The sequence below is a fragment of the Pseudopodoces humilis genome, chromosome 3, assembly GCF_049639895.1.
Source record: "Pseudopodoces humilis isolate 2021_Gansu_Grassland_sample_001 chromosome 3, ASM4963989v1, whole genome shotgun sequence".
In the NCBI taxonomy this organism is placed as follows: Eukaryota; Metazoa; Chordata; class Aves; order Passeriformes; family Paridae; genus Pseudopodoces; species Pseudopodoces humilis.
Window position 1 is genome coordinate 6,230,145 of NC_142202.1, and position 18,900 is coordinate 6,249,044.

Consider the following 18,900-nt stretch of genomic DNA (forward strand, 5'->3'; position numbering starts at 1 on the left):
TGCCTTCATGGTATCAGTTCACACATCTGCTGTTCAGTTTGATAAATAAAGCACTGTATATGCTGTTATAAATTTTACCAACAGTTTCAGCACCAACAATTAAAAGGACAGGGATATTCATCATCTTAGTGAAGAATTCATTCTATACAGAGCTGACAAATCCAATCCTTCAGCAGCACTGAATCTGAGTCAGTCAGCTATTTTATAACTAATGTTGCAAAATATCTTTCATGAATAATACAAGCATCAACATCCAAATTAACACAGCTGAATTCTCCTTGTTACTTGAACAACTAACCTGATTCTTTTGTTTTCCCTCCTAGGGAGTGGTCCCTTCTGGAAGCTTTGACTGACTTCATAGCAGTCACTTGTGAAGACTTTTCCTTGTTTTGAACAGAAATGGATCTTCCCCCTGACACAGCTCCCTGCTTGTTTTCCCCTTTGGGTAAAAGGCCCTTGTTTCCCCGAGAGTGATCAACTTCCACTGCAGGTTTCTGTGAGTCCTCTTTCAAGCTGAACTTAGATTTACTTTTTTGTCCTCCTTTTTTAAGGTCATTTAGTTTAGTCACTGCTTGATGTGTTTGGTCCACCCCTTGTTGGTTTTTTTTGCTCTCCTCCTTTGGGAGGCCACCAGCAAGAGCCTTTGCAGAATCTGCTTCTCCTTTACCTTTAGCTTTCTTTTTCTTTTTTTTCTTTACCGTGAGTTCTTTACTGTCACCTTCTGAAAGATCAGAGTCAGATTCTGACAAGGCATAAAACTTCCTGAGGTTCTCCGTAGAGGTGTAGTTAACAGGGCGGCCTCTTTTATCCACTGTGTATCTCAGCTTGAACTTCTTGTCATGGAACATCGCTCGGAATCGCTTGTCAATCTTGACTTTACGTTCCTTTTCAGGCATCTCCCAAAACCTGGGATCCCTGGCGATGCAGCTGAACCGGCCATCACTCAGTATTTCCTCCTGGGATGACATTTTCGATGCTGAAGACTTGGACATCTACAAAATGGAGAAAAAACCCAAACATTTCTGATTAAAAAAAAACTCAGCCAATTAACATACATTTAGATATGTAACTGAAAAAAACAAGGGTTAAACAAAGTTGGATTTCTAAACTATTCCTAAAAAGTTCTTTCCAAAAGCACACATGGCAATTTCATAGCATCGCATGCCAGCCACCTGGTTGGAGAGGACCTCAAAGATCACCTGGCCCAACATTTCTTGGCAAAAGCATTGTACATACAAGATGGCCCAGCACTCTGTGCAGCCAAATCTTGTAAGTGGGAATCCACAACTTCCGTGGGGGGATTATTCCAGTGGTTGAATGTTCTCATTGAGGAAAAATTTCCTCCTGTATCTAAATGGAATCTCCCCAGGAATAACTTGTATCTATTACCCTTTATCTTCAGCTTGTGATTTCTTGTAAAAACAGAATCTCCATCTTCTCTGTAGCCACCTTTTTAACACAGGAATATGAGGATAAAGTCTCCCCTGAGCCTTCTTTCCTCAAGGAGGAACAAACTCAGCTCCCTATGCCTTTCCTCACAGGGCAGTTTCCCATTCTTTGGACATCCTTGTGGCCCTTCTCTGGACCCTCTCCAGCCTGTCCACATCAGTTTTGTACAGCAGGAACCAGAACTTGAACACAGAATTCTGGATGTGACCTGAGAAGTGCCAAGGGGGACAATGACTTCTTTAGCTCTGCTGGTCATGTCTGATGATGGAACCCAGCACCTTACTGGCTTTGGTGCAGCAGCAGATTTAAACAAGTCACAAATAATCCTGTACCTACCACAGTCTCAGTTACACATCTTTGCTTTATCAGCTGTGCTGGCAGCCCAGAAATCCTCTGTGCCCTGGGCTGTGCCCAAAGCTCCATGGACAGCAGGTGAGGAAAGCAATTCTGCCCCTCTGCTCTGCTCAGGTGAAAGCCCACCTGAAGTGCTCTGCCCAGATCTGGGGTCCCAACACAGGAAGAACATGGAGCTGTTGGAGCAAGTCCAGAGACCACCAAGATAATTAGAGTTCCTCTCCTATGAGAAAAGACTGAGAGAATTGAAACTATTCAACCTGGAGAAGAGAAGGCTTCAGGATCAGTAGTTGTGACCTGCCAGTATCTGAAGGGGGTCTACAAGAAAGATGAAGAAAGCCTATTTACAAGGGTCTGGAGTAACAGGACAAAGGGGAATGACTTAAGCATATTAGAAGGTAGGTTTAGATTAGATAGGAGGAAAAAATTCTTCCCTGTTACAGTGGTGAGGCCCTGGCACAGGTTGCCCAGAGAAGCTGTGAATGTCTCATCCCTGGAAGTGTTCACGGCCAGGCTGGATGGAGCTCTGAGCAACCTGCCCATGGGAGATGATTTCGAACGAGATTGTGTTTAAGATCCCTTTCAACCCCGGCCCTTCTATGATTCTGCGGTAACAGATACACCTGGGCTGCAAACATATCCCTCCGTGACTTCCTACCAGACCCAGCACGGCACCTTCGCCGCGATCAGCCCGGTGCCCACCGTAGCTAAGCCCACCAGCAGCACCAAGTGCACCAAGACGGCTGCAGCCCCCGCACCCGCTCCGTCCCCAACCCCAGCGACGGAGGAGGCCGCAGAGAAGAACCCCGAGGACGCTCCGCTCGCACCGACCGTGCCCGGGGCCCGCCGCTCCCTCACGGTATTGCCGCACGCCGCCGCCGCCGCACGGCCACTTCCGGCGGCGCTACGGCGGCCGCGGCGGGACACGGCTCCCCCTCCCGCAGGGCGCGTGCGCGGAGGTCCGCGCGAGGCCGAGGCGATGAGGGGCCTGGCGCGGCCGGCGCTGAGGGCGCGGTGGTGCCGCCCGCTCTGGGCGCTGCCGGCAAGGGCCGCCGCCGCTTCGCCTCCTTCTCACGCCACAGCCTCGCCGGGCTCGGGCGCGCTGAACCCCTTCGACCGCCGGCTGAAGCGGAAGCAGAAGAACTGGGCGGCGCTGCAGGCCGAGCCCGCCAAGTGCGATTACCTGCGGGAGGAGGTGAGGGGCTGGGGGGGCTGGCGGGGTCACCGCGAATGCTGTGGCCAGTTCTGGCCTCCGCAACTCAGGGACGATATTGAGAAGCTGGAGCGGGTCCAGAGAAGGGCGGCCGGGCTGGTGAAGGGGCTGGAGCACAAAAGCTCTGAGGGAGCTGGGGTGTTCAGCCTGAAGGTCGCCTTATCACTTTCTACAGCTCCCTGGATGGAGGTTGCAGGTGGGTGGAGGTCAGTCTCTTTTCCTAGACAGCCAGCGACAGGATAAGGAGACATCGCCTCAGGCTCTGCCAGGAACAGTTTACGGTTGGATATTAGGAATGTCTTCACAGAAAAGAGTGATCAGACATTGGAGGGGCTGCCCAGGGAAGTGGTGGAGTCACCCTGGAGGTGTTTAAGGAAAGGCTGGACGTGGCACTGAGTGCTACGGTTTAGTTGACGAGTGCTTTTTACTAATAGGTTGTACTTGGTGATCTCAGAGGTCTTTTCCGGCCTCATTGATGCTGTGATTCTGACCGCAGGTTGGCGGCAGGATCGCGGACCGGGTGTTCGACATCACCAGGTGAGCCCCGCATGTCCTGCACCCTCCCCCCATCCCCGGGGAGAACCGCTGGATGTGGAGCGCCTTTCTCCACAGAAGGATGTTCGGTGGGCTGAGTTACTGAGTTCAGTAAGATCCTTAGATTAACAGGTGAAACTTAATATAGTCTATGAATTAAAAATATTTTAAGGCTTGCTTATGTTCTGTATGCTAATCTTATCCTTTAGAACGTTTCCTCTCGCTTTGGATGTTGGCTCTGGAAGAGGTTACATAGCTCAGCACTTAACCAAGGTACTGTCTCTTCATACTTAAAAGTATTTAAGAGGTGTTCATATTTGTCTCTCCCTTTCAAATAGAGCTGTATTACAACTTTAAAAAATCATCTGAATCTTGAGGAGGTAAATCTAACCCCCCCCCCCATACCTGTAGTTATAGTTCAAAGCTGTGTATTGTGCAGGCTATTCTTTGTTTATTGCCACTGAAAACTGGACAAATGGTAGTGCAGGGGAAGTTATCTGTTATAATACAGTTTAGTTTTGGGTAGGAATATGCATGCTTTCTTGATGAATCTATTGGCCACAGTTGGTTGTTAAAGAGAAGTGTCATTATGGAGACTTTGAAGCCATTAACAGTTTACTGTGAGTAAAGGTGCTTCCTTGGCAGTTAATGCATGGTTTATGTTTAACTAAACCTATGCCTAAAATTAAAGGATGTGTTTTCTGTTACCACTTCTGCCTTAGCTGTTCTCTCTGGGAGCAGGTGTCATGTTGGGTGGGGAAAAGTGCTGTCTGCTTTATATAAAGATTTTATCAAGAGTGGAAAAGATTCATTCTTACTTATTGTAAATAGGGGTAAGTGCCAAAAAATTACTTATGACCATCTACAAAATAATTTACATATTTAATAGACTTCTAAAATTTTGTTTCAGGAAACAGTTGAAAAACTTATTCAAGTTGATATCGCAGAGAATGCTTTAGTAAGTAATTTTTTAATGCTAAACTGTTTCAGTTCTGTAGTACAGGAAAATGAAGGAAGTGAGTTTCTGATGAGTTGTTTTTCTTCCAAAACATTAGAAAAATGCTGTAGAATCTGAAATCCCAACGGTCAGGGTTGTAGCTGATGAAGAATTCCTTCCTTTCAAAGAAGATACGTTTGATCTTGTTGTCAGCAGCTTAAGGTATGTATTAATAATTCATTTATTTAGTTTTGTTTAAGTTGTTAATAATATCCTTTCCAGAGTAGCTTTAAGAAAATAAATCTAGGAAAGATTACTAGTCCGTTGAAAAGCAATAAGAAACGTATTTGCATAGTTAATATGAGCATGCATTAGGAAAAGCTGCTGTCCTGGTGATTCTTTCTGTTTTCTTTGTTTATTTTCCTACAAAACACTTGGAGCTTCTCTCTTTCCTGCATTTTGACAAACTAGTCTCCAGGACTTGCATTTTCTCAGCCGAAAAAGGAAGGAAAAAAGTGCTACGTGGATAAACTTTGGTTCTTGTTCAGTGCCAGTTTCAAGCAGGTGTTTCAGCATGGTTGCACCTTGAGAAACCAAGTTTGTGGCTTTGGCTCCTGAAACTTACTTAGCTTCTTAAATAGTAACTTGCATTCCCTAAATTTGATTTAATCTGAAATTATAAAATGTACTCTTCTGTTATTTCAGTTTACATTGGGTGAATGATCTTCCTAAGGCTTTCAGAGAGGTAAGAAATGTTTTTTAATACTCTTAAGTCAGCACTTGCCATTACTTGGATTGAGAGCACTCTGTATTTCCAGGTGTTTAAATAAGAGGCAAACAACTCACATTGCACACAAGTATTTTTTGCAATACTTTTGGAACTTTGAGGAGCATTAGTTGATATTGCTATTAATTTGCTCCCTCAAATCAATTTGGAATAAATAACTGAAACAACATGTTTATACAATATTTTGGGTTCTCCACATCTGAGATCATGGTAACTAATGTCACCTGAGACAGTGCTATTGTTTTTTATTGTTAGCTCTTACTATTTGTAGTACAACACTGCACTTCTCCAGACCTGCTTTATGGACCTTGAGTTATTTTCATGTCTCAGTGGTTTATTTTGAAGTGCAGCTTTGAAATGAACTAAATACTTGTTGAGGACAGATTTTTTTTTTTTTTTCCAGTAAGTTTTGCTGCTCTTTCCTGCAGGTGTAAACTTTAGTAAAATCAAAAATGTGGCACAAGAACAAGGAATGTTAACCAGTTTGCTGATTTTTCATTTATTTCAAATTGATCAGTCATTGCAGTGCTGTTCTATCACCTGTTGGTTGGAATAGGACTACCCTACTGTTAATGGATAAAGATCAATTTAAATGCATTCAGTACTTAAAAAAAAAACTTTGAATGAAGTATACATTTTTCACTGGAATTCTGTATTCTATAGAAGTATCAAATACAGTATTCTGAAGTATTCTATAGAGTGCCAAATACATTTTCCCACAGTAGATTTAAGTGACATTGTCTCACAATGAGGGGAGGGAACTGAGCTTCTTGGCCAACGTTCATGATTTGCTGTGTTGGTACCACTGTCTTAAACTAATGGAAACTGCCTTTAACTGCCTAATTTTCTTACCTGTCAATTACAGGCTTTTTTACTAGCACAGGAAAGGTAGCTTGCTTAATAAATACTTCATTAAAAAACTATGGAATTTTTTTTTTTCAAAACCATTGGAAATACTTGCTGTCTTGTTAGCCTGGTTATACAATCAGGCTCTTCTGGATGTTTAAACCAGAGATCATTTCCAACTCTTAAATAAACAAGAAAGCATGAATTTATTTGCCTTCTCGCTAGGAAGGGGGCTAGAACTTAGGAGACCAACAGAAACAAAGCAGACCTTGTCAGCCTTGGCGTTTGTGTTATGATATTGCTGTTTGGGCAAGTTAATAAGTAATCATACACATAATAAAAATGGCATTACTCTATTGTCTCAGAAGTGCAGAGATCACTACTGGAAACTAAAGCCTCCATTTCTCTTAAATCAAGCCCTTAAAAAGTGCTTTTGCTGTTCTCAGAAAGGAAAAGTAAATAGCACACTTACCTTCATCTACCCTCCTTTTAGAAGTAAATTAATTGAGAATATTGATTTAGGAGTATTCTGCTGAAAATAGTTTTGCACTCTATTCCCACGATTTGTTCCATGTTTCCTGACTGTAATTTCTGAGGATTTACTGTTAAAAATAGAAAACAGTCTCTCTTCAGCCAGGCTATTTGTTTGCAGTGTGACCAGAAGCTGTGTCACAGCTTGCCCTGCAGAATACAGTCAATATTAAAAGTCTCTTAGAGCTCTTACAACAATTGCTTTTGATTCCATTGAGATAGAAAGCCTGAGAGCCGCTTGGTTGCATAGGCTTCACCAAGCCGTGATCTGTGTGTTTGTGCTCTGTAGATCCACCAGGTGCTCAAGCCCGACGGAGTGTTCATCGGGGCCATGTTTGGGGGGGACACTCTGTACGAGCTGCGCTGCTCTCTGCAGCTGGCCGAGCTGGAGAGGGAAGGGGGCTTCTCTCCTCATGTGTCGCCCTTCACCGCCGTCGCCGATCTGGGACATCTGCTCTCCAGGGCCGGCTTTAACACCCTCACCGTGGTAATTATAAGTAAGAGAACCATCAGGCAGAGCAATCCAGAACGTCAGAGCTGCTGGAATATAAAAATCACTGCTTGCTAATGTAGTAACAACATGCTGCTTCCTTCTGCCTGTGGTGCACCTCGCTGAACAGGCTGCAGAAATAGCCTGGACTGCCACTGTTTTTGGCTTTGTGGTGATTAATGGAACCAACTGAAGTGTATCTTTGGCTCGTGGCCCAGTAAAATTTGGATGGTTTTCTTGGAGAAATGTCAAAGACTGTTAGACCTGCATGAAAAAATTACAGACACTTGCTCTTTCTTCTAAAACCAAGAGGAAAATGGCATTTAAATTAAAATTTGATTGCATTTGGGCTACTAAGCAAAACTTTTTAGACATGTTGAAATAGTACATACCTCTTAGAAATACATGATTTGAGCAGAAGAGACAGTTGAATAGAACTGTAGAATGTTTTGGGTTGGAAGAGACCTTAAAAATCATCTAGTTCCAACCCTCTTGCCATGGCTGGGCAATATTTTGGTAGTACAGCAAGACTGAAATAATGCTGTTGGTTTAGCTTGATATGCTCTAAAATTGGACTTCTGAATTCTTCTAGGATACTGATGAAATCCAAGTGAACTACCCAGGGTTATTTGAGGTTATGGAAGACTTACAAGGCAAGTATATTCTGTGTGGAAACATGTTTTCTTTATCAGTGGAACAGACATAGAAGAGTTTTACTGTGTGTTTCTTAACTCCAAATCATAGAATCATGTGGTTGAAAAGAACCTTTAAAAGCCACCTAGTCCAACTTCCTGCAGTGAGCTGGGACTTCTTGAACTAGATCAGGTTGCTCAGAGCACTGTCTAGCCTGGTCTTGGATGTTTCCAGATGTGGGTCATCCACCACCTCTCTGAGCAACCTTAAACAGTGTTTCACCACCTTCATCACAAAAAAATTATTTCTTAAAAAAATACAAGTAAATCTTATTGGAACAGGAGAAGCATTAGTTTTTTTCCTGCTCTCTAGAGAGTCAGGAGATGATGTCTATCAGGGGATTAGTGTTGGGAAGCCCAAGTCAAAGATTTGCTACTTCATGGTCTGCTGTGAGTGTTCTGCTTTCCTGGGGTTCCCATTCTGCATGAGCCTGTTCGGTGTAAGATGCAGAAAAGCCCTTAAAGGGAGACAGAAGCCGTATCCCACACACTGACTTTTCCTGTGAGCCTTACTAATTACCAGGGCAATCAGCAAACTCCTTTGGAATGAGAACTAATATATCCTTAATTTGGAGTCTGCTGAGGAACAGCAAACAATTGAGTAACGATTTTGTTAATATTCTGGTTGCATTTGTCGTGAATTGTAAAGCAGTCTTTCACATGCAGTCTGTTGTTACTGACAGCAACTCAGGGCATTTCTTATCTGGATCAACTGCTGTTTGGAGTAATTCCTTAATGGAAAGGCAACTTTTATTCTGAGCAGAAACATTCAGATGCAGTAAGTGATGAAAAAGATTAGAATTGTGGTTATTTTGTTTTGTATTTTAAATCTCTTGGACTAGTAATTTTAATGATTATCTGTTAAAACAATAGTAATGTGTCTGAGTAAACTCTTTGTACTCATTCTTAAAATTAGTTATACTTAAGAGGCTAAATGTTTGAAGACTCAGGATGAAGAAGTAACAATTTGAAATTATTCCTAGCAATGCAAACTGTAAATTTCAAAGCATAGGAATTAAAAGTTTTGGATTCTTACACATAAGAAACTCACCTAATGATCTGCAGTGTGTTCTCTCTTACAGTGAATTACAGAGGATTCTGTACTTACTCTGGTTTAGTAAGAATCTGTCCTTAGTGCATGACACTTAACTCATGGCATGTGCTATATCTTCTTTTTCTTAAAGCTAAAACATATTTTTAGGTATGGGGGAGAGTAATTGCTCTTGGAATAGAAAACCTCTTCTACACAGGGAGACAATGCTGGCAGCTGCTGCAATATACCAAGGTCAGTATTTGAGAGGCAATGAGTTCATCTAAAATGACATTAAAAACACTTTTTCTGTGTCTTTTTCTATGACCTTTGTGTAAAAAACCCAAAACCCAAAACAAATGCAAAGTAAAACCAAAACTCCCAAGTGCTTCAGAACAAAATGCCATTATCATATGCTATTTTTAACCTTAATAATAGTGCCAGGATTTGAACATATATTGATGCACCAGTATGAGGTATTTTTATTGTCCCAAATCTTTCACCAGGAGTCATTATGATGAATATGTCACACTCAGATCTGATATTCTGAGAACTGAGTGTTTCCTAGAGCTGACGGTCTGTACCTTTTCTCTGTCCCTTCCTGCCCTAACAGAAATGTACGGAAACAGCGATGGCTCGGTACCTGCCACATTTCAGATCTACTACATGATTGGCTGGAAATACCATGAGTCACAGGTAATGTGAAGCTGTTATTTTCTCTTTGAAGGTACTATTTAAATAAGTGATGTTTTAAAAGCTTTTTACAAACATTTTAATTTAAAATTAGCCCTATATGTATTTTTTCTTCTTTTTTTCTTTCCTCAGGCAAAACCAGCCCAGCGAGGTTCTGCGACAGTTTCATTTGGAGATCTGGCAAAAATAGAAGGACTTCTTAAAAGAGGAAAAAAATAGCTGTTCATCAGAAATAACAATTGTCTTGAAACGTCTATAAAAGTTTTAACTGCAGACAGTCTTCACTTGTGCTTATTTAGTGATGACATCCTGAAATGATAATAAAGTATGCACAGTAGAGGTTTTGGTACTGCCACGGCATCATCTGTATAAAATGCTGTTAATTTTTTGTTTCTAGATAAACATTTGAGCAGTTTCCTCTCCCAAGTCTTTGAGAGAGCAATTCAGCTCTCAACTGTTTATTAAATTCACTGTTTTCAAAAATAATGCCTCTTCCAGCATTTCAGTATCACAGGCTGCTCCAGGTATGGTTTACATGTCTTGAATGTATTTTTTAATTATTTCTCAAGAATAGTAGATCATAATAAATAATAGTGTATTATAAAAGTGAAGAATGGTAGCAGGTATATTTATGAGAAATCCTATAAAAGAAACTACCAAAAAATACAAAGATGTAAATTATTATGGTTTTTATGAGTTGGAAAGCATGGGTAAAAAGTTGCTGTAAGTATTGTTTCATATTTGAATAATTGATAGTTTATCTAAATGTTAGTTGAAAATTACATTTACTGATTACTTTCCACTTTCCTATGTCAAAGGCTAAAGAGCAAGAAGAGCAATTTTCTCTTTACTTGTGCCGTGGAGCTATGACTTTTCCTGTCTATAACTGCATTATCAGAAATTGATACTAATTGCAGCTATGATCCATTAATATGAGAGGTTTAGAAAAGATATCTGCCCAGAGATTTTACTTGATTGTAGCTTTAATAGAGATGGGGAGAAACAGAAGGGATGAAGGCGATACAACCAAATATACAGTTTGATAAGTTTTATCATAGTATCTGAGTGGTGTAGCAATCCTGGTGGAACTAAAGCCTTTATAAGTTTATTTCCTAGGTTTTTTAAAGATTATCCACCAGGTGGAGTTTGACAGAGCTTGTTCATACCCAACAGGCCAGGTAGGCAGAAGCCTTCCCATCTCTAAGGTCCTGATCTGGGGAGTTTTTATCAACCAGGCTTTGACTTTGAATAAGAAATGGACAGAGATGGTACAAATCATGAGAAGGATGCCAACAGTATTCTGTCCTGTTATTGCTTACAAACCTAACCCATAATTTTTCAAGGGAAATGAGTTCATATTTTCTTTTCCTAGAAAAGAACAGTGTTTCTGGAAAAAGTGGGAGAGACTCTAAATGGTCTGATAACCTTTAAAGCCCTCTAAAGACTAAATATAAAACAAGAGCTTGTTTCTGTGAAAGCCTACTTTTCTTTAATACTACATCAGTGGACTCAGTACAAGATACTGCATTTCTCTACAGGTCTTATCTTAAATAAGATTCCCTTGTTTCTGGAGGAATCTCCGGTTTCCCAGATGTAGGTATCTGTGGAGTTATGTGTCAAATTAATATAACTTTATAAACCATTGCTTTAGTAGGTTAATTTCCAGGCACTTGAGCTGGTGGTTGTGACTCAGACATGTTAAGGCAATGAGGAGGTGGAATGTGCTGGGTAAATGTTAATTGGAGAAGTGCTCCTACTGTGCTCCTTTGAAGTACTCAAGTTATGGAGGCAAGGAAGGATTTCCAGTTCTTTGATTTCATGTTTCATAGATGGCATACATAAATAGTGAAGTGTTTTGGTAATGGAGAAACATGTCTTCTGAACAGGGAGAAAGGATAAGTAGCTTTCCTCCTAGCCCTTGGTGGAGGGAAATAAGGTATAGATATTCCATTAATTTGGAAATGGGCTGGGGAGTAATAGAAGTAAGGAGTAGCAAATACGGCATTGGAGCAGTGTGAGTTGGAATTGGGGAACGTGTAACAGGCAAGCAAGGTGTTCATTTCCCTTGCTGTGTTTGAATAACTGCCTTTTCTGGGGGTTTTTAACTGAAATTATGTGGGTTTTTTGTAGTACTTCTTGGAATTCTAGGTTACTTCTGGTTTCTACTAGCTGCTTGAATAAATAACTTTGAAAACAGTTTACTATGAACAGATCCTTTTGTCACAAGGCTCTGTTTCATTTCGATTATTTTTCAGATTTAAGTCTTTATGGCTTTCTAAAATAGTTACGGAGAAGAACGTGGTTGCCAGTTGCTACCCTAGTACTTTGTGTATCCTGAGAGTCAGCTTTTGCAGAGTGAGTAACTTCTAAAAGGTAGTTGTGAAGGTGATGTAATGTCTCTTGTAAGCTTAGTTAATTTTAGAAGCTTTATGCATATTTTTCTCCTGAACAGAATATTTTTCTCCTGAACACAGAATGAGAAAGGAATTCAAGGAGATAATTATTTTGATTAATCAAAAGCTAGGAGCCCATAAATAAAATAAAGTTTAGAAGAAGCATGGTTGCACTTAATGTAAGTATTTTTATTTTAGAGTTTGAGTCACAAATCAGTGAGAATGCTTGGTCTGGGTCTTTAGTTACAAGATCTGTCAATGTATAGTTTTATTCAAGTCTCTTAAAGATAAAGGGATGAGATCCTATACTTTCAAGACTAAGAATTTGTGAAGTTAAAACATGAGAGAGGATTTTTCATTACTTCTAATTTATAAAAATGTCATCAGCAGAAGTAAAAAACTGAACCAAACAAAATTAAATTTAACTGTATTTCTTTACACTGTTTAAAAAAGAAAAATATGAGTGACACTCTTTTAATGTTTTCTGGAAAAACTAGGAGCTAATGCTGAGCTTTCAGTTGGAGGGGGAGGAACACACCAAGCTTTCTTATGGTGCTTAATTGGAATTTCCTGAAGCAAGAACCTGATCTCAGGGATTAAATTCCTTAGAGCATCTTGTTTAAGAAGGCACATTTTGGAAGGCTAGCATGTATGTTATACCTCTTAAGTTTTCATTTGTCTAACCCAAAGACTTAATATGCTCTTTTCAAAGACATGATCCATTTTTGCCCAGGTTTTGTAGCCATTGCTTTGGAGGAGTGCAGTTATTGTAGTGCTTTAATTGGAATCAGTCTGAGTACTGAAGGAAGTGTGACCTATGTAGATAGTGGTTTGATTTCCTGAATATCTTGGGTGCCTTCAGGTGCAAGAAAAGGAAGAAGAGAATAAAAAAGAAAAATAAAAACCTGAGTAAGGTAAGTTTAGCTGGAGGCTACATATCAGAGTGAAGCAGAAGACACTGAAGGAGTGTATTTGCTGCTTGTAAGGGAAATACAGCTCATGCCTTACTTAAATCGAGTTAGAATTGAAGTGATTTGTTGATTTATTGATAGCTTGTAATTAACTGTTAGTCCATAACCTCTACATGCAGGATTAATAGCAGCAATATAGCAGATAAATGACTACTAGACCCTTACAAAACCTTAGTAAACACCTTCACAAAACCTAAACACACTCCTATAGCAACCCCACAGCACCCACACATACACCCTCAAATTTGCAGGTAAATTCTCATTCCTGTCCCTTTGCCACGAGGTTTCAGTGGTATGAGCCCACCATTCTGAGAATGTGTTATCCTGTGTTCTTCCATCATCTGAGGAGATGTGGATGCTGTGGCTGTGTTCTAACCTGGGCTGTTCCTATCACCCACTAATGCACCCAGCTGCTGGGGCAGGACCCCAAAGGTGACACCCCAGGAGTGACCCATGCTTGTTGTGCCCTGTGTTCTTAGCCCACTGCCAGGGGAGGGTGCTCCCTCAGGCCCCCATGGAGCTTGCTGTGCCAGGGGCACCTTCTTGGTATCAGACCAGGTTTTCACTGCTTTTTTTCTCCCTATTAGAAATTTTAGGGCTTTTTAGATTTGATTTTTAGGCTGATTTTTCTTTCTTACCTGAGGTCTCTTGGTAACTGCCTGATTACTGTTTCATGTGGCTGATGGTTATCTTCATTTTCAGACAATCTCAGCAGATTTTGAGCAAGCACCTTCTCAATACTGGATATTTTGTTCACACACATTGCACTTGTATTTCTATCACAGCAGCTGATTTTTTGCTACATTGTACTCCATGTAGATTTCCCCCATTATTTGGAGATGTGTCTTGGGATACAAGGTATGTTAATAAAAGAAGAGATTAATTCCACAGAAAAAGTGTTCCTGTTTGGAGCTGTGTTTTGAAGCAGTGAACAATGAATACTGGGGAATTCTGTTTGGCCTTGAACTGTTCATGATAGACCAGAATATTTTTAAATTTGCAAGTTTTCTAAAAATTGTAAAATAAGGAGGTTTCATTACTCAAATACAATCTATATCATACATATCAGATATAATTTCTGGTTTCATAGATGACAAAACTACAGGGACAGAAATACATTGGATATATTTCATCATCCTTCCACTACTAAAGGAGCTGCAAAAGAGCTGGTGAGGGACTTTTTAAGGCTGTGTGGGGGTGATGGCTTTGAAGTGACAGTGGGTGGGTTTAGATTAAATAATAGGAAGAAATTATTCCCTGTGAGGGTGCTAAGGCCTCTGAACTGGTTGCCCAGGGGAGCTGTGGATGCCCCATCCCTGGAGAAATGTTCAAGGCCAAGTTGGATGGGGCTTGCAGTAACCTGGTCTAGCAGAAGTTCTCCCTGCCACTGGCAGGGGATTGGAACAAGGCAAGCTTTAACATTTCTCTCGACCCAAGCCATTCTATGATCCTTTGTATAAAATATTACCTTTTTAGCCAAATTACAATGTAAAAGAAGTTACTGTTTTACTCTGTACCTGCATTGGTTTAAATGGTTTGAATCTTTAACTTTGAATTTTTTATATCTGAAGTAAAGCATCCTAATATTAAAATATAACTTATTTTGTTGAAATACTAGCCAAAATGAACAATTTACTGAAGGAATCTACTGGGCAACAGGTCTAAGTAGTAGCTTAAAGATTTTGTTGATAGTGGAATTGTACTCTCTGAGCTTTTTTTCTGCCTGGAATTGTTTTCTTCCTAAACTGAGCCCCAGATGGTTGAATGTGATACCCATTTTTTTAGCCATTCTATCGTCTTGTCTTCCCAGAGTTTGTGTTGCTGTAGCATTCAGGTGCCAGAGGCATCAGTTCTTACCAAAAAGGAATACTTAAGGAATGTTTTGAAGTCTCCCATTTATTTTTCTGCCATATATTCTATTTTTAGTTTTTTGAAGATCTGTTACTTTATTCCAGTTCTACACCTATTGATTGCTTTAATTTGATACAGAACTTATATTTGTTACGGAACTCTTGATATTTCCTAATGCCAATTGCTTTTACTTCTGTAATTAAAAATGTAATTCCCATCAAGTACCACTTCAGATTTGGTGATTGTATTCCCAGACAATTTATTTTCTGACTCAAAAGCAGGATGCCCAATCTTAGAGTAATGTTGCAGTTGTGAGGCAGCAGCTAGTAAACTTTACTTGGTAAACTAATGCTGAACTTCATGGATAGCTAAGTTCAAAAAATAAGCCAGTCATAACTCAGTAGCCGCTTAACACAGGTTTGCATAGCATCTTGTCCAAGCCTGACTTTTTGTCTGTGATTTTTTTTTCCTATAATTGTTTCTGAAATTCTAAAAGAATAGCTAAGCTGTAGGTACTGCCAAGAGGTTTTGTTAATCACATCTCAAACAAAGCATTCCTCAGATGATTTTGCCTCCAGGATTCAACTTCGAAGGCATTCTCAGGAGGAGCTGTGGTGCTGTGACAGCACTGTTGAGTCAACAGATGTAGAGCACTTGTTTGATGCATGGATGACTGATCTTCGATTACCACCTTCCACAAAACAAACAAAAACATCTGTTCTTTTATTTATATGTGAGCTTTCCAAGTAGATGTGTACAATTTTCTTTTGTTTATTTTTGTTGTGTGTGTTCTTTCTCCCTCCTGACTCACTGAATCGTCATTGTATGGAAAGTGAAGCTTTGAGCATCAAATGGATTAGGTGATTGTCTCTTTCTTCAGGATGTTTTACAGTGTGGTGGCTGGTATTTTTTTGTACCTAAAAGTTTATTATCCCTTAGAAGATAGCTAAGCACAGAATTTTAAATTAAATTTTATCCAAAAGATATGGAATTAAGATATGATTATTTATCAGACTATGTTTGGAGCAGACTTAGTTGTTCTGCTTTGGGAAAGAATTCAGGTTTATGGGTGCAAAGGCTTCCAAAGTGCAGGGAAGTGTTTCCCTGCAGACAGTAAATCTTCACAAATATAACATTACTCAGTCCCTGCACACCTTTCTGGCATTTGCTGCTGGACAGCTTGGCTTTGTTATACTGGCTCTCCTAGGTCTCTGAATAGTCACCTAGAGACTGTGCATAATTTTAGAAGTCTTGAGAATTGAAATCAGAGCCCCTTAGCTGTAAAAAGGATCGGACAGTTAGATCACAGAATGGCTTGGGTTGGAAGGGGCCTTAAAGCTCATCAAGTTCCAGCCCCCCTGCCATGGGCAGGGGCACCTTTCACCAGCACCGCCCTGAGTGCTGCAGCAATACAAATGCTTCTGTGCACCTACTCGTTCAGCCTCTGCTTTTGAGTATTGCTGAATACCTCCATTAAACTGTACTGTAAATATTATTTGTTTTTGAACAGTTAACCATCTTGAAAACACATCAACATGACTTAGTAAGTATAACACTTGATGAGTTTACAAATGTATCTTGGCATAAGGCAAATGCATTTTAACGCTGCGGTTTGTATGCCTGCTCCCTGCGTATTTATTTTCAACTTCCAGTTGATTAGCTGCTTTGTCTTGTGTGTAGAAATGGCCTGTTTAATGCAGTGGGAAGTCGAGTAGAAGCCAGCATTTGTTAATGGATGCTTTGAACAGGCACAGTCAGACATTTTAAATGATTCTAACTAAGCAGGAATTCTAATTTATTTCTAAAGATAGAAGTACAACAACCCAATTACCTAGTTTTCTCACAGAGTGTAATGAGTATAATTAGCATAAAATTGGTCTATAAATTTAATGGGCAATTTCTTTTGTGGACATTGAAAACACTAGTAAAAATGTGGCAAACTATATTAGAGTCCATATAGTAACTTGTTCCCATTGGATGCTTCCTTGACAGAAGGCATTACTATAAAATACCAATCAAATCTCTTCTGCACAAGGAGTTTTTAAGTTACTGGTTCAAACAGGCATGCCAGCAGGCTTGAAAATTCCTTCAATCAGAGAATTTTTTTGACTGGGTTGGCAGTAGGGTTTTTTACATTTTAAAGATTCTGACTCTAAGTTCAAGCTTGTAGTATATGTGAGGATGTGGCCAGTTCTGTGTGTAGCCTTACAATGATCCTGGCTGGATCAGTTCTAAATTTAGAATATACACACAGTTGACAATAAAGATAATAAAATACTATTTATTGCCCTTGTAAGTGGAAGGGGTGCTGGAGTCCCACACCTGATGCAGAGGTTCTCAAATCATAATTCAGGCTGGTGCCAGCACTTGTGTGGTTGGTTGGATGTGGGGTATTTCAGAAGTTCTAAATAATGGAATTCAAAGGGCAGTTTTCCCTCCCTTCTACAGCTAATTTGTTTATGATGGGGAATTCTCTATGTAAATATATTTTCGTCTAGTACAGTAACCTCAGACATTGCAGAGTTGTGGTGACCTGCTGAGACTAAAGTGGTGAAAATTAATGCTGTGAGAGAGAATATATACTTAGAAGAACATGAAGTTTCTTCTGCTTTGTCTGTTCCCTAGAGAGTGAATAAACAAACAAAAAATCCAATCCTGAGGCTTGAAGATTATGACCAAGTTCTTCAAAGTATATTTTCATGATGGATTTTTGATTTCACCCTAATGCAAGCTGACACTACTGGAAAGAGAGATAAATGTAAAAGACTTTTCTTTAAAACAAACTTACCAATCATGAAAATGCTTTAATTCCTTGTGGAGTGCATCTATTTTAAAGGTACTTTTATTGCATTATTCTGTAAAGTACAATGAATAATATTATAGCTGTGACTGTGAAAATAGCAAGTTATTTCTTGTGTGTTAGAACAGCAACTCTCGTAGGGATTTATGCCCTACCATACTTTTCCCTGTCTGATAGTTTCATCGAATGCACTTGCCTGCTTTCCTCTTTTGCATTATCCCTGAAAAAATAAAATAGTTTGCAGGTCCTGGGCTGCCTTGAAGAGCTGGTGGGCCACTGTGTATACTCTTTTACTAGCAGCCAGCCTGAAAAAAAGGGCAGTGTGTTCAATTTACTTGGTTGTAGGACCATTAAAAGATGTATCTTTACATTTCTAGGATTTAATTCAGGGCAATGTAAATTATTTTATTTAAATATATTAACATGTAATTAACAATTCTGTTCCAGGTTAAACCCAAAGAATGTTAATCTTATGGGATTTCTAACTTTGGTTTGTTCAAGAAATAGTATTTTTAAGTAGGTATTTTTAAAAAAAAGGTTTTTTTAAGTTCTTGAACTCAATGTGAACCCCACAGTGAGGGGAGAAAAGCAGGGAGCAGTCCATTGCTGGCCTCCCTCAAACTAAGCTGTACTCTGCTAAAATAGAACTTCTTACAGAGAAGTGCTCTTAGGTCTTTTGTTCAGAGAGAGTCACAGAAAAGATAGGTCAAAGTTCTAAATAAATCTCTTGGGAAAGTGTATTCATATCTTACCTCATAAAGCAGTGCATCTCTCTTCACTAGTAGCTGAAGATCGAAGATGTGATCCTATAATAAGGATGTTTTGGCAAGAGAACTTGTAAGAGTAAAATATTTTGTTGGTCTGTGTAGGAATTTGGGTGTCTTTGACTTGGAATGTGAGAACCACCTCAATCCTGATTATAGGAATAAATTTATTCACAGACAGTGCAGGAAGGGGCTGATTTTTGTGGCTGAACTCACAGGTTCCCAAGTCCCAGCAGTGTTTCAGGGCTGCCCTTGCCTCTGTAAGCAAAAAAAAAAAAAAAAAAAAAAAAATTTAAAAATTTAGAAGTTCCCATCTGTGGAGATATGGTCAAGCTGGATGGGACTGTGAGCAACCTGACCTGGTTGAAGGTGTCCCTGCTTTTTTGTAGGGAGGTTGGACTAGATGGCCTTTAAAGGGCCTTTGAACCCAAACCATTCTATGATTCTGCAGTCTTACTAAAGTGGAAATGATAATGTGTTTGTTTCTCCCATAAAATGCTTTGTGATTGACAAAATACAACCAGATATAAGCACAAAGCAAACCCCTTTTCCCCAAGGAGTTTCA

The 18,900-nt window shown here is 39.9% G+C and overlaps 2 protein-coding genes across 2 annotated transcripts in view; one reads left to right on the forward strand and one right to left on the reverse strand.

The window, feature by feature from the left end:
• The window catches only part of ESF1 (ESF1 nucleolar pre-rRNA processing protein), a 29,084-nt gene extending 26,393 nt beyond the window's left edge, over nt 1–2,691 (reverse strand). Inside the window, exons 1-2 of the mRNA XM_005525428.3 lie at nt 2,635–2,691; nt 299–992 (exon numbers count right to left, since the gene is read on the reverse strand). Coding sequence (XP_005525485.2) covers nt 299–992 — 694 coding nt within the window. The 5' untranslated portion in view covers nt 2,635–2,691. The remainder of the gene's footprint in view (nt 1–298; nt 993–2,634) is intronic.
• Nucleotides 2,692–2,760: 69 nt separating this feature from the next.
• Nucleotides 2,761–13,816, forward strand: NDUFAF5 (NADH:ubiquinone oxidoreductase complex assembly factor 5). The gene is made up of 11 exons (XM_005525505.3): nt 2,761–2,998; nt 3,513–3,553; nt 3,760–3,823; nt 4,461–4,508; nt 4,606–4,709; nt 5,193–5,232; nt 6,941–7,138; nt 7,734–7,794; nt 9,035–9,118; nt 9,477–9,559; nt 9,689–13,816. Exons 1-11 carry the CDS (start codon nt 2,783–2,785, stop codon nt 9,773–9,775), a joined length of 1,026 nt encoding a protein of 341 aa, XP_005525562.2. The 5' UTR covers nt 2,761–2,782; the 3' UTR covers nt 9,776–13,816.
• Nucleotides 13,817–18,900: the final 5,084 nt, after the last annotated feature.